This window comes from Indicator indicator, chromosome 11, assembly GCF_027791375.1.
Source record: "Indicator indicator isolate 239-I01 chromosome 11, UM_Iind_1.1, whole genome shotgun sequence".
NCBI lineage: Eukaryota > Metazoa > Chordata > Aves > Piciformes > Indicatoridae > Indicator > Indicator indicator.
In genome coordinates, this window is record NC_072020.1 from 10,738,012 (window position 1) to 10,754,472 (window position 16,461).

At 41.4% G+C, this 16,461-nt stretch overlaps 1 protein-coding gene across 2 annotated transcripts in view; it reads left to right on the top strand.

The window, feature by feature from the left end:
* HECW1 (HECT, C2 and WW domain containing E3 ubiquitin protein ligase 1) overlaps nucleotides 1-5,835 on the top strand; it is a 183,295-nt gene extending 177,460 nt beyond the window's left edge. For both annotated transcript variants that reach the window (XM_054384743.1, XM_054384744.1), the window contains one exon: nucleotides 5,724-5,835. In XM_054384743.1, the coding sequence (XP_054240718.1) occupies nucleotides 5,724-5,835 (112 nt within the window). The remainder of the gene's footprint in view (nucleotides 1-5,723) is intronic.
* Nucleotides 5,836-16,461: the final 10,626 nt, after the last annotated feature.

Below are 16,461 nucleotides of genomic sequence, written 5' to 3' on the forward strand. Positions count from 1 at the left end.
GGTTTGCTCATGTTTATTTAGATTTACTCACATATTTACTTAGATTTAGAGGCTTAGAAAAAGTCCTATGTCATATCCTGTAGCCCTTTTGGCCCTCCTGATGTAATACAAGTGTAGCTAACTTTAGCTGTTTAAAATAAGCCACAACAAACTCCCTCCTCCCTCTAACAATGCCTGCAGTTTCACAGTGAGAGTTAGCCTTGCTCTGTGTTTTCAAAGTCCTAGGTAAGAAAAAAAAAAGAAAAAAAGAGCTTTCTTGTGTCTTATCAAACACCAGATTTAGTCATTGATGTGCTTAGATTGCACCTCTTGATTACTGGCCCTCTTAATTACTGACCCAGTAAGTGGCAATGCTGTAAGAGGTGTTAGGGAAGCTTGCAGATGGCTTTCCTGACATCCAGGTAGATGGTGGGTCACTGGTCACTGGGGATGGGTTAGCCTGGCCTTTGGGGTTTCAGTTGCTTTACAAAGTCTCAGGATAACTTTTAGCTCTGTCAAGAGAGTCCAGGACTCCTTCCATATTCTCTCACTCCTGCCCCAGATGGCTGAAGTAGTTAGGTGACTCTCCCTCACACCTTGTCCTTACAGTCTGGTGATGGAGCATCCAACAGCCGTTTGCTTACAGTGAGCAAAGCTGTGATGGTACCTGAACCAGCTGTGCTTTTGTACCTGTCACAGCAGCATGGCACTCTGCTCTGCAATAAGGCATAGTATCAAAAATGCAACCATTTTCAGAGAATAACCACCAAGAGGTAATGCCTAAAACACTTCTTGAGAGCAGTGAGGACAAGCAAGGCCTTTTCAGGAAGGCTGAGAATCCAGTAACTTCATTCTGAACTGGTGAGCTCGTTCATCCGGTTCGCTTTATGAACTGGGTAATGGTGGGTAGTGTGTTTACCTAAGACAAAGAAGAGTCAGATTACAGCAGTGCTTTGTTTCTGGAGTGTGCTATCTACATTTACTTTGAGACCACGTGCTTTAGAAAGTCAAAGTACTGTAGAGCTCAGAGACGTTGCTCTGATTCCCCCATCTCTAGATGATGACCATAAAGCAGGTCCCAAAGAGGCTGCCAGATTTACCCATCTCTCACTATAAATCTGCAGCATGGTTTCTTCCAAACTGATGCAACTTGTCATATGAAATAACAGGTTCAACCACTTGTTCATTGAGGTTGAATTGAGTTTTACTCTAATATGCAAAGCTTTCTCCCAGAATAAGAGTTGCATATTTTACTTCCTGAAACTGGCTGCCTGAGTAGGGAATAAATGGCTATAGCCTCTTCAGAAGCAGGAAGTCTCTCTTCACCTTTCCAAGGTCGTGCAGATATTCAATACACAACCAGTTTAGCAGTAGTTCCACCAGAACTTATTCAAACATTACTGAACAGGCACTGGCTTTCTAGCTGGAATAGCATAGCTTCCTCTGTTATCCTGGGAGCAGAACTCCTGGCCCCAAACAAGCCTGTGCAAAGAACTAGCAGTGTTTACTGCTATAGCTATAGAAGGCAACAGTTCCCTTTTCTTAAATCTTCAGCTGGCAAATTGTTCAGTGCCTAAAAATGCCACTGCCCCACCTTCTAGTTGTGCTCCTCACCTGGGCAAAACTCCAAGGTTGTTTCTGTTGGCATATCAATTAAGTAAGAGCCGCAGATTGTATCCCAGTGATTCAAATAATCACATTTGACACAATAAGGTCACTTTCCCCAGCAGTGCTGGGCTGCAACTACCCTTTCATCAAACGAGATTTCCATTCAGCAGGGTACTATTAGCAACTGCCACCATACTGTCTATGGGTTATGTATGATAAAGATTGCCAGGGCTAGTAAATATCTCATCGTTGTTAAGAGAATTCTGTCCCTATTAGATAACCAAGTATTTAACCACCCCAGAATCCCATTCAGTAATTAAAAAAATAATAATTCTGTGTGATTACAAAGAACTTTGTTCTTATTTCCTTCTTTCCCAGTGATCTGAGTGTGTACTGTCTTTTATCTCCCATCCCTCTTCTCTTTTCTCACATACAACAAAAATGCCATCTTCAAATCTGCATTCTTCTTAAGCTGTGGTTCCCAGACATCACACAAGTGTTCCTTCTTACAAACAAAAGGAATAGAAGTTGATACCTGTGGGTTCTGAGGTTGATCAAAGAAGAGTTTTTATAGATTCATCTAAAGAAAGCAAGGTGAAAAGGAGAAATGCCTAGTTTCTGCCTGACAGGCATGATTAGGTTAGAAGGCAAGTCTTATTTTAGTTGATGGGTTCGAGCTGTAAATAAGGTAGGAGACAGCTCTGCGCTCATTTACTGCCTTTGGATTCCCCTCATTATGGGAATTAAAGGAAGTGACAAAGAAAAGAAGAATGCAAAAATCTTAAAGTCATAATTTTTTGAGATAATTCTTTAAATAAAATAGCACAACACTGTGAACAGTGAGCAAGATTAAAGGTTCAGACCCGGCAAAACTACTTGGAGTAATAAAAACAGTCTGCCAGGGAGAATGAAATTTTAAGTGGTCCATTTACTGCTTTACTTACTGGAGGATGAGGGCACATGAAGGTCAGAGTTGGTTTACATGACTTTATCTTGCATTTTCTTCCAGAGGAACCAGAATCCTTTCCATAAACACTCTTACCAATCTAATTCTTATTCCAGACCTCTCACTCCGTGAACACCCTCTCAGATGTCAGCAGGCTTATGTGGTAGGAGGCTTAATCAAGGGAAGAAAGACTTTTCTCATTATTATGACTGTTTCTTGTGCTGCTGATGTAATGTTTTCACCCCAATATGTGCAGCAAGCATCCCCTGGATTATGATTCTAGTAGTCACTCTCACTGGGATCAGTAGTAGGAGATCAACACTGTTGAGGAGGAATTTACCCCTTCAGAGAACAAGGCACAAAGTTAGGCAACAGTGGATGTTATAGAAAATACCCTTGGCTCTTCATTGCCTTTTGTGCATAGGCAGTGTCACACAGCATATGATCATAGAACCATTAAATCATATCAGTTGGAAAAGACCTTTAAGATCATCAAGTCCAATCCATATCTAACTCTAAGGCTGATGCTAAACCATGTCCCTCAGCACCACATCTCTTTGAAACGCCTCCAGGGATGGGAATTCAACCACCTCCCTGCAGAATCTGTGGCAGTTTTTGAGAACACTTTCAGTGAAGAAATTTCTTCTAATATTGAACTTAAACCTCCTTTGGTGCAGCTTGAGGTTATTTCCTCCAATCACATCACTTATTACTGGGAGAAGAGACCAATCCCCACCTCCTCTCAGGGTGTTGTAGAGAGCAATAAGGTCTCCTCTCAGCCTCCTCTTTTCCAGGCTGAACAACCCCCAGTTCCCTCAGCTGCTGCTCACCAGACCTGCTCTCCAGACCCTTCAACATCTTTTTGCCTTTCTCTGGGCCTGCTTCAGCACCAAAATGTCCCTCTTGTAGTGAGGGGCTGAAAACTGAAGCCAGTACTCAAGGTGTGGCATCACCAGTGCAGAGTACAGGGGGACAGAGTGGAGGCTGAGCAATTTGTCTTTAGTCTGATTTGGAAATTAAAGCTTTCAGCGTTCACTCACAAGAGGCAAAAACACTATGAGCTGCAATACTGAGGAGACAGGGGACACTGGATGAGTATACATACTCTTCTATAGAAGAGCCCATTTCTGTGAACCTCATAATAGCAAGAGGAATTGAACTTTTTTTCTGAGTTTGACTAGGTCTAGGATGACTAAAACTCAACAGCACCGTAAGGCTGTTTCATAAGCAGCATGAATGAGATGGATAATGATCAGGCAAGATGAATGTCTGCAAGAAGGTAAACACCAGGATCAGTGGCTGTGGGTACATCTGCACCACACAATAGGATGCCTGACAGCATGTTTGAGATGCTGTGGTCTCATAAGTGCCATGCCAAGTACTCTACAGAGATATTACTTTAGGTTCAGCAAAGTTCTATTAGCAGAATCCACACCTGAGCTACCATGACTGTGCTGCATCCAGTTCCAAAGCCAGACAGCTGAGGTCCTCAAGCCCTGTTGTCTCTGCCTGAATGGTGCTGTTCTACCTATGATAAACACATTCTGAATAGACTGGAAGAATCCTTCAGTTAGTTAACTCCCAGTTGTTGATATGGATTGGCAATGGATTGTAGAAACAACTTGGGCTGCCAAAGATTGCTGAGATAAGCAATAAACAGTACAGGGCTGCTCATGGATAATATACATGAGCTGCCACATTTCATTCCAAGAGATATCTCAAATAATGGCTTCATTAATGCTCCTTTTTCACTAACTCCCATGTTCCCAGTTCATTTCCACGGATTATGCGTGCACTGTGCGCTCTCTCTGAGAGTGACCAGATAACAAATCTTCATTCAGAAGGGGTCAAAAAGGATGGTAGAAGCTTTCCTAATTGAGATTCTGTGATGCAATGAAGATTATGTGCCTCTGGCTATTTCAGTTGCCTGATTGCTTTTAATGATTCTCCGTTGGTGCTTGATAAAACTCTCCCTTGAAGCTGCAAGTCTCAGGCCAGCCCATCTAACCAGGATCACATTTTTCTCACTTTGTAGGTGGCCTGAGAGATGACTAGCACCACTTTTAGTTTCTCCAAGATAGTTCTTCTGCCTCAGTTTTGAAACAATAGCATTGAATTAAAGCATGAGATAGAAAAGCTAAGAGTGGAAAATACAACTTCACAGTTCCAAAAATTCTGGAGGCCAGAAGCTTGGACATTGTTAGTCATTGAGGCTACGCTTCCCTCCGCAAGGTTTTGCCAGTTCACATTTCTCAGAGGGAGCAAGAGGAAACAAATATTTCTAGCATCATGTAAAGCTCCAACCTGAGTGGGGAAAATGACCATGTGTCATCCCCCCTGATTTGTTGAATGAGCTCTACAGATTTTCAATTAGTCAAAATGGATGAGCTGTTGGGGCAGGGACTGTTTCTTTGCTCAGCATTTGTATAACACCTCTCATAGTGAAGTGCAGGCTGCGTCTGGGTCTAATTGCTGCTAACAGAAAAGCTGCAACAAGTTGGAGGTATGCATGGAACCTGTGCTGGCAGCTGGGGGTGAATACAGTGATACAACTGGAGGGTCATCAAGTTGGCAGCCTGCTCTACACAAAATATTTTTCTTTCGCCTTGGCTGCTCGAACAAATAACGTTTAAAGGCCAGACTTGCAGCAGATGGCCAACAGCTGACTTACAGGAACATTTTCAGTAACCTTCATTCTTCAGCTATCAGATCCCTGACTGCTCTTTTGCCAGGCAGCCCTGCCTCGCTGCAAACACACGCTGAGCCCGTTCTGTCGGCAGAGTTCATCACATTATGCTTGTCTGCTGGTGCAAAACTCACTCACATTGGATGTACAGTTGAGTTGGAGTTTTTTGGGAAAACTCAAAGCAACCAAAATTACAGTAGTGGAGTTTTGTCTCCATCAGGGCCTAGGCCCCAGCTCCTCAGTGTTCTTCTCCCTGAAGATCCCTGCAAGATGAGGTGTTATGTTGATACTGAGCTTGCGTCTTCTCTTTGAAATACTCATCTGTGCGTGCACATCCATTCCAGTACCTCGGCTTCAGTGGAATTTAAGAGTTCGATACTTGAAATTTCTTTTTGTTTTGCTTGAGTGAACTTGAATGTCTTGAGTATTAGTAGGAACTTGTTTTCTCAATTCTTATTTTCTCAGGTTACTGAGATTAACCTGTAGTGTGTTTTCCTTTTGCAGGGCACACACATGTTTCAACCGTTTGGATCTTCCACCTTACCCCTCCTATTCTATGCTGTATGAAAAGCTGCTGACAGCTGTTGAAGAAACTAGCACCTTTGGACTTGAATGAGGGGGTTCAGGCACTTCTGCTGTTTTTCTGGCTGATGATGTCACCTTTCCTGTCCACCGTCATTTGATCTTGGTTTCCCATGTTTTTATTTTTGAAAACAAAACAAACAAGACAAAGCAAACAAAAAAAATAATCAAGATTAACAAAAGCTGTGCATGAAGAACTGCCACCCTCTTCTAAGATCTAACCTTCATGCTTTCATCCTGTTTCCAATGGACTGCTAGTCTGTATGCAATAGAAAAACAACTGTCTCAAGGTTTCTGTATATCTCTACATACCTCCATTAATAATGATGAAAATACAAATGCAAGTTACACTACACTTGACCAAATGTTAATAAATGTTTACTTCCACCTACGTTGATTAAAAAATAAAAAAAAAAACTCATCAAGCATTCCAAGCTTTTATATGCCCACACCTTCTAAATCAGCCCATCCTACTTCTTAACCATTGAATCCCAGTACTAGGAGCTGGTCAAATAGATCTTCATCCATCCTGGTTTTCCCTGTACATATTGTCCATCCAAGAGACATCTATGAGCAAAACTGAAATTTTTATACACGAACTCGAGATCCACATCAGTTGCATCAGCTGGAACTGTCCCAGATACATGGTGCAGATAAGACCTTCAAAAACTAAAAAACCAACCTGTAACGCAATGCAAAGCATAACAGCGATTGTTATGGTTGCTGCTTGCCGGTACTGGAGAGAACTTGCACTTCAGAGATATTGGGAGGGGCATCTCCATTGTAATGTTTACCACACAAGAAGCACAAGGTTGTGCACACTCAAGAAGGATGTTTTATTATGTAGCATAAAGGACAAGGCTCCCTTACCTTAGTGTTGTATATGACAAGGGAAAGGGGAATAAGAAGAATGTTCTACTCTTACGAATACCCTTGGGTTCTGTTTACCAGGTCTTTGTTTTCTGATGTTTAAAATGCTCCTTTCCAAATGAGAGGTCTAGACAATCCCATCCCCTGTGTCAGAAGCCATTTATTTTATGTCAGGCTGAGCTAATCTATGGTTGCTGGGGGCGGTTTTTGGTTCTGTCATTTTTCTTTACTTGTCCAGTGGAAATCTCCATAACCTCAAGAGTGGCTGTAGACAAAAGGTTTTAGTACAGTCTATGAAATGAGAAGCTGCAGTGAATGAGGGTGCTTGTCAGGGATGAAGGGGACTTACTCTCTTTGGGTTAAGATTGTGTTGCATTTCCTCTTGGAGTAAGCCCAAAGGACCTCTAGTCATGTTAGGTACCGCTAAACTAAAGATCTAGCTGTTGCTGCTGCAGACATAACCCTCTTCAGTTCAGTGTGCTTTGCATTCAAGCTCTGAAGCCAGGGAACAAAAGGAAAACAGCAGTTGGCTTGGCTTAGGATGGATTTTGCTGAGGCCATTACAGTCACCCTCACTGCTCTGATTGTGTTCTATTTATTAATCTTTGCTGCCCTTGTTTTCCAAGATTCATCTCAGATTGAAAGTGTTTGTCTTAACTGGGAAAAGGAAATACAAAATATATTCTGACACTAAATATGTTAAAGGATGCATGAAATATGAGGTGTGAGACTTGTGAAGGGTGAGTGAAAGTGAGAAGGTAACATCATAGTGTCGAGCAGCTCACATAAAATAGCACACCCCCATGGGGACTTGTTACTGGTGGCTTTGTGTTAGCAGTGCTTCAGAAAACTGTAAAATCAGGAGTTCAGGTCAACGTCTGACACATCTAATTCCCAGAAGTTTTCTTTCCAGAGAAAAGAATTGGGCCTTGATTTCCCACATACTTTTATGGTGACTATACAGAAACTCACTGCACTTGAAAAATGGCAGCTCTGAGAGATTTGGATCATTCTCCTGCTTTGATTCTTAGGTCAAGAGGTATTTGAAAGATGATAGACCCAAACCCATGTTTCTGAGCAGAAATAGTAGCTTTTGTTAATGACAGCTTAAAAGTTTGGGATATTTAATTGCTCCATTCCTTCAATTTCTGTGACATTTCACCACTTTGATACTAATTTACTGAGAATCTGTTTTACAGGATGTTATTATTCTCAGAGTACTCAGATTGCAACTCTGTGTGTGGAGGCAGCAGCTACAAGCCAGCTTTGTTGTACCAGATGCTGAAAATGATGCTTATTATTTCCACAAATGAGCTCTTGGGCATCTCTTCCACATCACCAGCCCCACTGCACAGCACAGTGGAAATCTTAACTTTGTTTTGAGAGCGCCAGTCACGTGCAAATGAATTACATCAGAGCAAGTCACAGCAGGAGAGACTCAACCACCAAATCTTCCAATCCATGGAATTTCTGCCTCTTCACCACTGGGCCCCAAAATCCACTGATTCCTCTATGGTTCTGGTTTCATTCTTGGTGATGTTATGAAGTTACTGTGCTGTGTCAAATGTTGGATGTCTTCCAATAATAGACGAAAAGAAAGAGAAGAATCCCAATTGGTGGGTCCACGTTTGGCCAAGGAAAATTGTACGTCAAGAGCTGCCTCATTAATGTAGTAAAAAAAGTACCAAAAAATTTAATAATCCAATCTTTACAGTAGTTTATAGGTGATTTTTTTTTAAGCATTTAAAAACTGTATTTTAATAAGAAAATGGTGTAACTTTTTTTTTTTTTTTGGTAGCATAAAAGATGTTTGTGTTTCAGAGACAGCATCGAACCCCACTAATAGAAACAACAAGGCCTTCTCCTGAAATTCTTCTTCACAACACCTTCTGGCACTCACTACCCACTACATCAGTTCTTACACATCTCCATGTTTGGTAGATGCCATCTCAAGCACCTTGTGTGTTCCTGCTTTGGGAAACACACAGCAGAGCCAGCTGCTTCCTGTCTGTCAAGGGTTAGGGCTGGACCAGCCACTAAAGGAGTGACAGAGGCTTTCTATGAACCCTGTTGCCTTCCCAGAGGGGTTCCCGAAGGGAATAAGGGAGAGAAACCAATGAGTTGGGAAAGAAAACTAAACCAGCTTTAATGAAAATAATAATAATAATAAAATAAAATATATTCAAATAGACACAGAATGGGAATGGAACCCAACCCCCTGATGGCAACTAGTCACTGTCAGCACTGATGCTGTGGCAGAAGACCCAGAATGGATTCAATGGCAGACAGGAACCAGATTCAGGAGCTGCATTCTGGCACTGGATTCAGGAACTCATGGATCAGGATCAAGGCAGAATGGACAGAGTCTTCCTGGGACACCAGCCATTGAAGAAGAAGCTTGATCCTGCTGACCCCTCAGCTTTACACAGAATATGCCATTCATGGGATGGATCCCTTGTTGGTCACTTCAGGGTCACCTGTCTTGTCCCCTCCTTCCAGCAGCTGCAGCCTTTTCCTTCCTGCAGCCCAAGGTGGCACACAAGATGTAGCAGTGCCCTCGGTCTGCAGCCCAACCCTTGGTGCTAACTCTCCCCATCAGTGTTGTCACTTCTGTCAGCAGCCACTGTCTGTGCAAACCTGCCCTGAGCTGCAGAAAATGCTGGCCCCGAGCAGAGACTGGGCTGCTGGGAAGGCACAGCACTGAGCGGAATTAGTGCTGGTCTGACTCACACCGGGACACTGTCAAAGTCCTTGGTCCAAGCACACAGCCTAGCACTTTTAAAAGATTGTTTTCACAGGTGACTGTGGTGACATCAAAACAACAAAGTTGGGCAGATTCCCTCACCTTTTTTTTTTTTTTTTTTTTTTAATCTAAAGCCACTAATAGAGGAAGATGACTAAATTCATAAAACAAACAGAAATAAGATGCCATACTCTGCTTTTCTTGCATTCTACCATTCCAGACGTATCCATCTCTCTTCCAAATGCCCTACCCCAGTAGGCTGATCCGGATCGACGCTTTGCAGTGCATTTCTCCATTCATTGCATCATCCCCTGGGCAGAATCCAGCCCCAATCCAGAGCAAAGGGGAGCTATGCATCCAAGTGGAACTGTAGTTAGAGTGAGCAAGGCAGTGAATGGTGCTAACAGGAGAGAGGGAGGAACCCCTCTCCCTTGCCCTGTTATTTAACCTGCCCATTATGCAATTAATTGACTGTTGCTGTTGTGCGCATACAAGGCACATACCCTTCCTTGTATACCTTTCAACTCAAATGCTGTTACTCTCGTAATCATCTGTGCTCTCCTCAGGCCTGCATATTCATCTGCAAAATGCTGACTGCTAATTACAGGATTTCTGGTTTCACTGTTTTCCCACAGGAAAGGCCAGAAGATATTCCATAAGGCAGATTTACAGTGCAGTAATCTGTTCAGCTATTTTGCCTCAGTTCCTTCTAAATGTGGTGGCTAGATTGGGATATGACATTAGCATTACTAGATTTTAAGATTCAAGTGAAAAAATGAAGAATGCAACCTGGCAGCTCTTCTGAACTGCAGTTTTCAACGACAGCAATGAATACCGGGAATCAGTACATTTGGCTTCAGAGGGCTCCTGTCCTTCTCAACATGACTGCTGTGATGGTTTTAATGGTAGAGGGAGGGAAAGGGACATTTCTGTTGCCATGCTAGCATTAAGCTGAAGACAGGAGAATGAAAATAGGTATTTTGAATCATCAGTAGTTCTTCCATCTTGGAGTAGCCTCACTGACTGTTGAACCACATAAGCTATGCAGGATTTGATCCAGTACAAACAACTGTACCTTACTGTTAACTGTGTCAGGCCTATACCTCACACCTGCTGCCACTCCAGTCTGCAGCAGGTTCCATGAGTGTCCCGTTTCAGTCATGGGGCTGTGCATGTTCAGAACTTGGCTATTATGTTCTAGGCAGATGTGTGATTATCACAAGGCAGGAACCGAGCAGTCCAAAGTACATCTAATGGAGGAGTCATGAGTTTTGTGCAGGTCTGACACACAGGACTTTTTTCACCCAGTTTGCTCAAGCGCCAGTGAACTTTGCAGCGAACTTTTAAATGGACTTTAGCTGAGGTTTGAGTTTGTAGTCTGGTCTGAGAGACAGCCTGTAGGGAGGGGTTGTTTGTTGAGTTTGTCTTGTTCTAGTTTCATTGTAACAAAGAGTTGATATACCTCTAGTTGAAACTGAAATTAGACATGAAAGTCAAATTGGAAATAAACTAAAATACACATACACAGAGGACAAGTTCAACTCGTCCTTCACTATTAATCCTGTGACAGCCTATGGAATTCCAGAAGGACAAATTCAACTGGAGATTTGTTTAACTTCTGTTGAAATAATGATTATTTGCCCTGTCTCCACAGTAATATTAATAGGGCTTCCCAGTCAAGATTAAACACTTTCAGTCAAAAGCAGACAAACAGATCTTTCTACAACAAATGCGGTGCTTTTTTATTATTATTCTTGCTGTACCTCAGCGTTTGTTATTAAAAGGGAAAAAAAGGAAAAAAAGAAAAAATGACTGCAATATACTAAATCTGGAATTGATTTTTCCAGCTATCACAAAGTCCAACAGATTGGATTGTTACTTTCTCTCTAGTGAGTCATGTAGTTCTTTCGTTCTAGTAGCAAAACAGATGCCTGTAGCTAGTAGATACTAGGTATAGTAAATATTGTACCGTTAGCCAAATTCCCTGCAGCTTCCGATTTATCCAACAGAAATGTCTGTTCTGGTTTTTGGTAAAGACTATGTGAAGTCAATGGCAGGAAAGGTCCTCCTTCTTGGACTGGTTTTGCTTATATTGACAGAAAAATGTCACATGATACTCAGGCTGTGCTTTCTATTTGACCATATCACTACAGAGGAATGTCAATAAAATCACTTTGTTATGGCATTGTGTGGACTGTCAATTGCAAACAACTTCTTTTGTACAGGATGTGTTTTACCAGAGTGGGTAGAGACTGGCAGTAGTGAAAGTCCACTGATGTAAAGAATTGCTCTTCCCGTTCTTATCCTTTCGGGCCATGGCATTCAGGCCCTTCCACTGCTTTTGTTCAATATCTCAGGGTATATGTTTAAAAGTTGAGGTTTTCCACGTAAGGTACTATAACCAATGCCCCCATGCTTTCCTAGACTGCCCTAAGACCAGCCCTGCCTTGAAAGCAGGTGAGCTTATTCCTCACCATAAAAAATGTGGGGACAAACCAAGAGTCAAAAGAGATGTATGTGCTACTTATGCATACCTACCACCCTTCCAGGTGTAATTACTGCATTACAGGTATGAAACGCAAGTGCAAAGATGATTTCTTAATAGCATATGCTGGGTCTGCATTAAGTGTTGACAGCAAATAAGTAGCAAGATGCTCTGGCATTCTCAGCATGTCACACCCATTCCTCTGCTGCTCGTCACTGTAACATCTCAGGCATGTTTCATTAGCACATTCCAGGATAGATTAACACACCTCGGATACAGAGTCATCAGACACCTTGCTGACCATACCTGTTGTCTTACATAAACGGCAGCTCATGAGGGATCACAGTAGGATATGAAGGATAGGAAAGCTTAAATATGAGGAGCAGTTTTTATAAGAAAAGCTATAAACCCATGGAAGACACTCCAAGAGGAATGGTAAGCACAGCGGGCGCAAGACAAACCAGTAGCAAATGTAAACACGTGTGACTGTGACAACTCCTAAGAGACCTTCTGCAGTCAACACTGCATTTCATCGTGTACAGCAGTACAGGTTTGTAAGCCTGAGGTCAGCGCTGGCTGTCCTGTGGCAGAGAGGTTGGTAGTGGCAACAGCATCACCTACCCATGGGCATGCTCAAGAAATCTGGGTCTCACTGTGCAGCCGTTATTCAAAACTCACGTGCTCGTGTATGTGCGTGAGGTGGAAGAGGGGGCATTTGTGACACTAAGCTCTGAATTTGTCAGAGAAATATGAGGGAAGGAAGAATGAGTATTTACTGGAAAGCAGTGAGATGAGCTGCTGATCATTAGGGTGCACCAGATGTGTCAGTTTCTGCAGAGGCGATCCCCTTCTGTGGTGGGAATTGATGGCCATCTTTTACCAGAGCCTGCTCTATGATACGTGATTTCTGATCCCATCTGCTAAAAATAGCAGCGGGCTGCCTGAAGCCTCCATAAATCAGATGTCTTTCTTGGCATGCCAATACAACTCCATCATCCTATAAAACATCACAGATCAATCATAATCCCTCACCACCCTCTGGTAGCAAAGTCATGGTTTTTGCTACAATGGACAATAAATCCATCTGTGGGCTGATGTTCATTGTCTAAGAGGCCAGATTGGACAATAGCTGTCACTTATGGAGAACAAAGCTACAAAGGATCTGCTGTGTCTCCTCTGATCATAAATCCTCCTTGAGCTGCAAAGCCACACTCTTTTAGTATATTTTAATTTAACTCTGGTAATCTTCAGAATCAATTTTGCCTGAAAATACCCATCATGAATATATCAAATTGTAGAGTGTGTGGCTTTGTTTGTTTAGTTCCTACCCTCTTGGAATTCAGTTTTGAAGGAAAAAATAAAAATACATTATTCTGTCTGAAACACAAGCCCTGATTCTTATTTACACTAGGCTTTGGTGTAAAGAACATTTATTTGTATTGTTTTAACTCTAGTGTAAATGAAGCTTATTCCAGCTGTGCTACCTTGGGGCTCCTTGGAACTGCATAGAACAGAAGTTGCTGCTGAAGACTGCAGCTAATGATGTTTTTTTCCTGAATTGCGGGCATGTGGGGTTCCATATAGTTAATTCCTGTGGTGTAAGAAGACAGTGAAGCTGCGTGAGAAAGTTTTCTGTGTCTGTGGCAAACAGGAACAAAACTAAGGTCACTTACCTTCTGCAAAGAGGGATATACACTAGGGACATGCCTTCCCCTTTTCAATTTTTCAGTATGAAAATAAAAGGCTGGGTTGGGTTATTTTCTTTCCCAGTTATAAAATTTATCAATTATAAGAAAAAAAGGTGATGCAAATACCTGTGTCTGTGGTGTAACACTGAAAATCTGTTCTGTTTTCGAATGGACCACAGACATCAGTTGAAGAACTATTGCTGGGTGTGATGTCCTAAGCTGGTTATCCAGAATGAAAACAACATACACAAATAAATTGCTCAAGCTCCTATTTTTTCTGTTTTCAGCATTTAATACGCTTCAGTCTGTAGACAAAGCTGTGTAGGTGCCTAATCAGCATGCCACATGGAGTGTTTAGATAACAGCTTTTGAGGAATGCAGCTGGACAGCACTGGAATCTGCTTAGGAACTTGGTTACAAGCTGCGATTTGACTTCAGTACCTCTGAGGTATGTCTTAGTGTTAAATCCCACCAATGACTTTTTAGGAGTGAGTGAATTAGTAATACAGATTACTATATAAAATTATACTTACAATGTGTGAGGATACATTTACTGACAGCTCTGGCACCTCTGAATATAAACTTCCCTGCTTTTGGCAAGCAAGTTAACAGCTTTAGTGATTCCTGCATTGATTAATAGAATTGGGATCTTTGGAGTTTAACCCCTGCTACTATGGTATGCAAAGCACACAACACAGGTTTTGGTCATCATTGTGCTTTGGCCACACATTGCAGTCCTGCTGATGTACACACCAAAACAGCTTATCTTTGTGCTCTGAACACAGACATGAAATATGCACCCCTAGATTTTGCAAAATGTAGCCTACCTAATTTGTGAAAGATGAATCCATCTCGGGGACTGCCTTGGCACTGCTGTGAAAGTGATCTGAGGAGCACCCAGAAGAATGCATGGGCACCCATGTGATGTCTTTTCCAACTTTTAGGCTAATGTTATGTGTTTAAAGGTCTTTTGGATGTGGTGTTTGGGGATATGGTTTAGGAGTGAAACTTGTAGAGTAGGGTTATTGGTAGGACTTGGTGATCCCAAGGGTCTTTTCCAACCTGGATGTGATTCTGTGATTCTGTTATTGTAATATATGTAAAACTCATGTTGAAATGGAAATTTCTGCAAAATATGAACCTGTGAAAAGAATTTGGAAAGCTTACTTTTGGATTCTCCAAGCACGAAGTTATTTGTCTGTCCTGGAAATGATAAATTACATTCAAACCTTATGAGCAAGAAAGAGGTGTACATATTATAGCCACATGAGCAGCAGTTTGTATTAAATCTCTCACAAATATAAAGGTAATTCAGCAGAGCTGGCACTAATGATGCCTAGTGCTGCCACTTAGTGGAGCTGTACTTTCCTTCCTTCAGTCGGAAAAGTGAGGATTTTGTTGTTGTTATTGCAAGCAGGAAACCTCAGTTTTTACAAACATGTAGAATGGGACTGTTTTTTCAGTGGTGCTGTCCAACATATAAAACAATCACATGCAGAAATAAATGGCTTATCAATGAAACAAAGCTAGATTCATATGGAATCTAAGCAGCCCCCAGAAATTCCAGCCATGGAAGATCATGTCTTCCTATCATCATGGAAGCTTGAAGGATGATTTTAGCACCTGAAAAACATCTTATGTGTCCTGTGCTATGGATGGTCATGTTTCTGTTATAAATGAACCATGATGATGATTTAGAGTAACTTTTCCATCAGGTACAAGTTGCCAAATCCATTCATATAGGGAAGAGGAATGTCTTGTGAAGATGAAGCTGGAGGCAGACTGATACAGCTGGAGCAGAGCCCATGTCCCTGTGCAACATGTTTCATCCACCCCTTCAGGGCAGAATAGAAATCAGTCCTTCACTCAAGTGCATGCAGGCATAAATTAGAAAAGGACATTCTTTTAAACAGGGTACCTTTGGTGATGTCTTCCACCTCACCTTCTGCTTCTTAGCTTGCAGGCCAAACACAGCTCATGAGAATTAATTCCTTTGATGCAGCTGGCAGAGAAGCAAAAAACATATTGAAATATAAATCAGTGAATGTTATCTGTACAAGCAGAAATCAATGTTTGTTTTACCATCTGAGTGCTGCTGGGCATACAACAGCTAATAATATTTCAGTGATTGAAGCCAAATATAAAAAAAAAAAAAAAGGTATTTTATTAGTAGGTAATGTATGAGAGTAACCAGCCTAGATGTGTCTGTTATCTCTGAATAAATCAAGCACTTATATTTCTCCCTGCATGGATTGCACATATAAGCTTGTATGGTGGTATGAAAGACTAAGATCACTGCTGGTTTAATACACAGGTGAGTCCTAAAGCTTGTGTTTATTCTTTCTATAAGGGAAATTTAAATTAGTACAGCATATATCAGCTCAGTAATATTCTGATTGGACAAAGAAAATCATATTGTGTGCTGTGGGTAGTGCATAAGAAAGTAGGAACACATTCTAATTCCCTTGGTTTTAAAGACAGAAAAGCACTTCCCCCCCTTCCTTGTCATTGTCTCTGTATTCTGGGGATAATTCTTTTGGAGAATCCATCTTCATATTGTATTAAGACACTGAATTTCTGATGTCTTTGATGCCTTTTTCTACACCATGGAAGAAAAAATAGGTAACGTTGCATACTCTATGGAATAAAAGTCCTTCCAGATAGTAAGAAACTATATACTCCAAACTCTGCATAAGTTAGATACAAATATATCTTAAATGGAAAAAAAAAAAAAAATATATATATATAAGCCTGTGTTTTGTTGCATACAGAACTACTGCTAATTTATAAAGACATTTAAAGTCTAAAACTTATAACTGAATTTAAAATACGTCCAGACAACCTTAAATATCCCAAAGGATTTTGAGAAAGGTC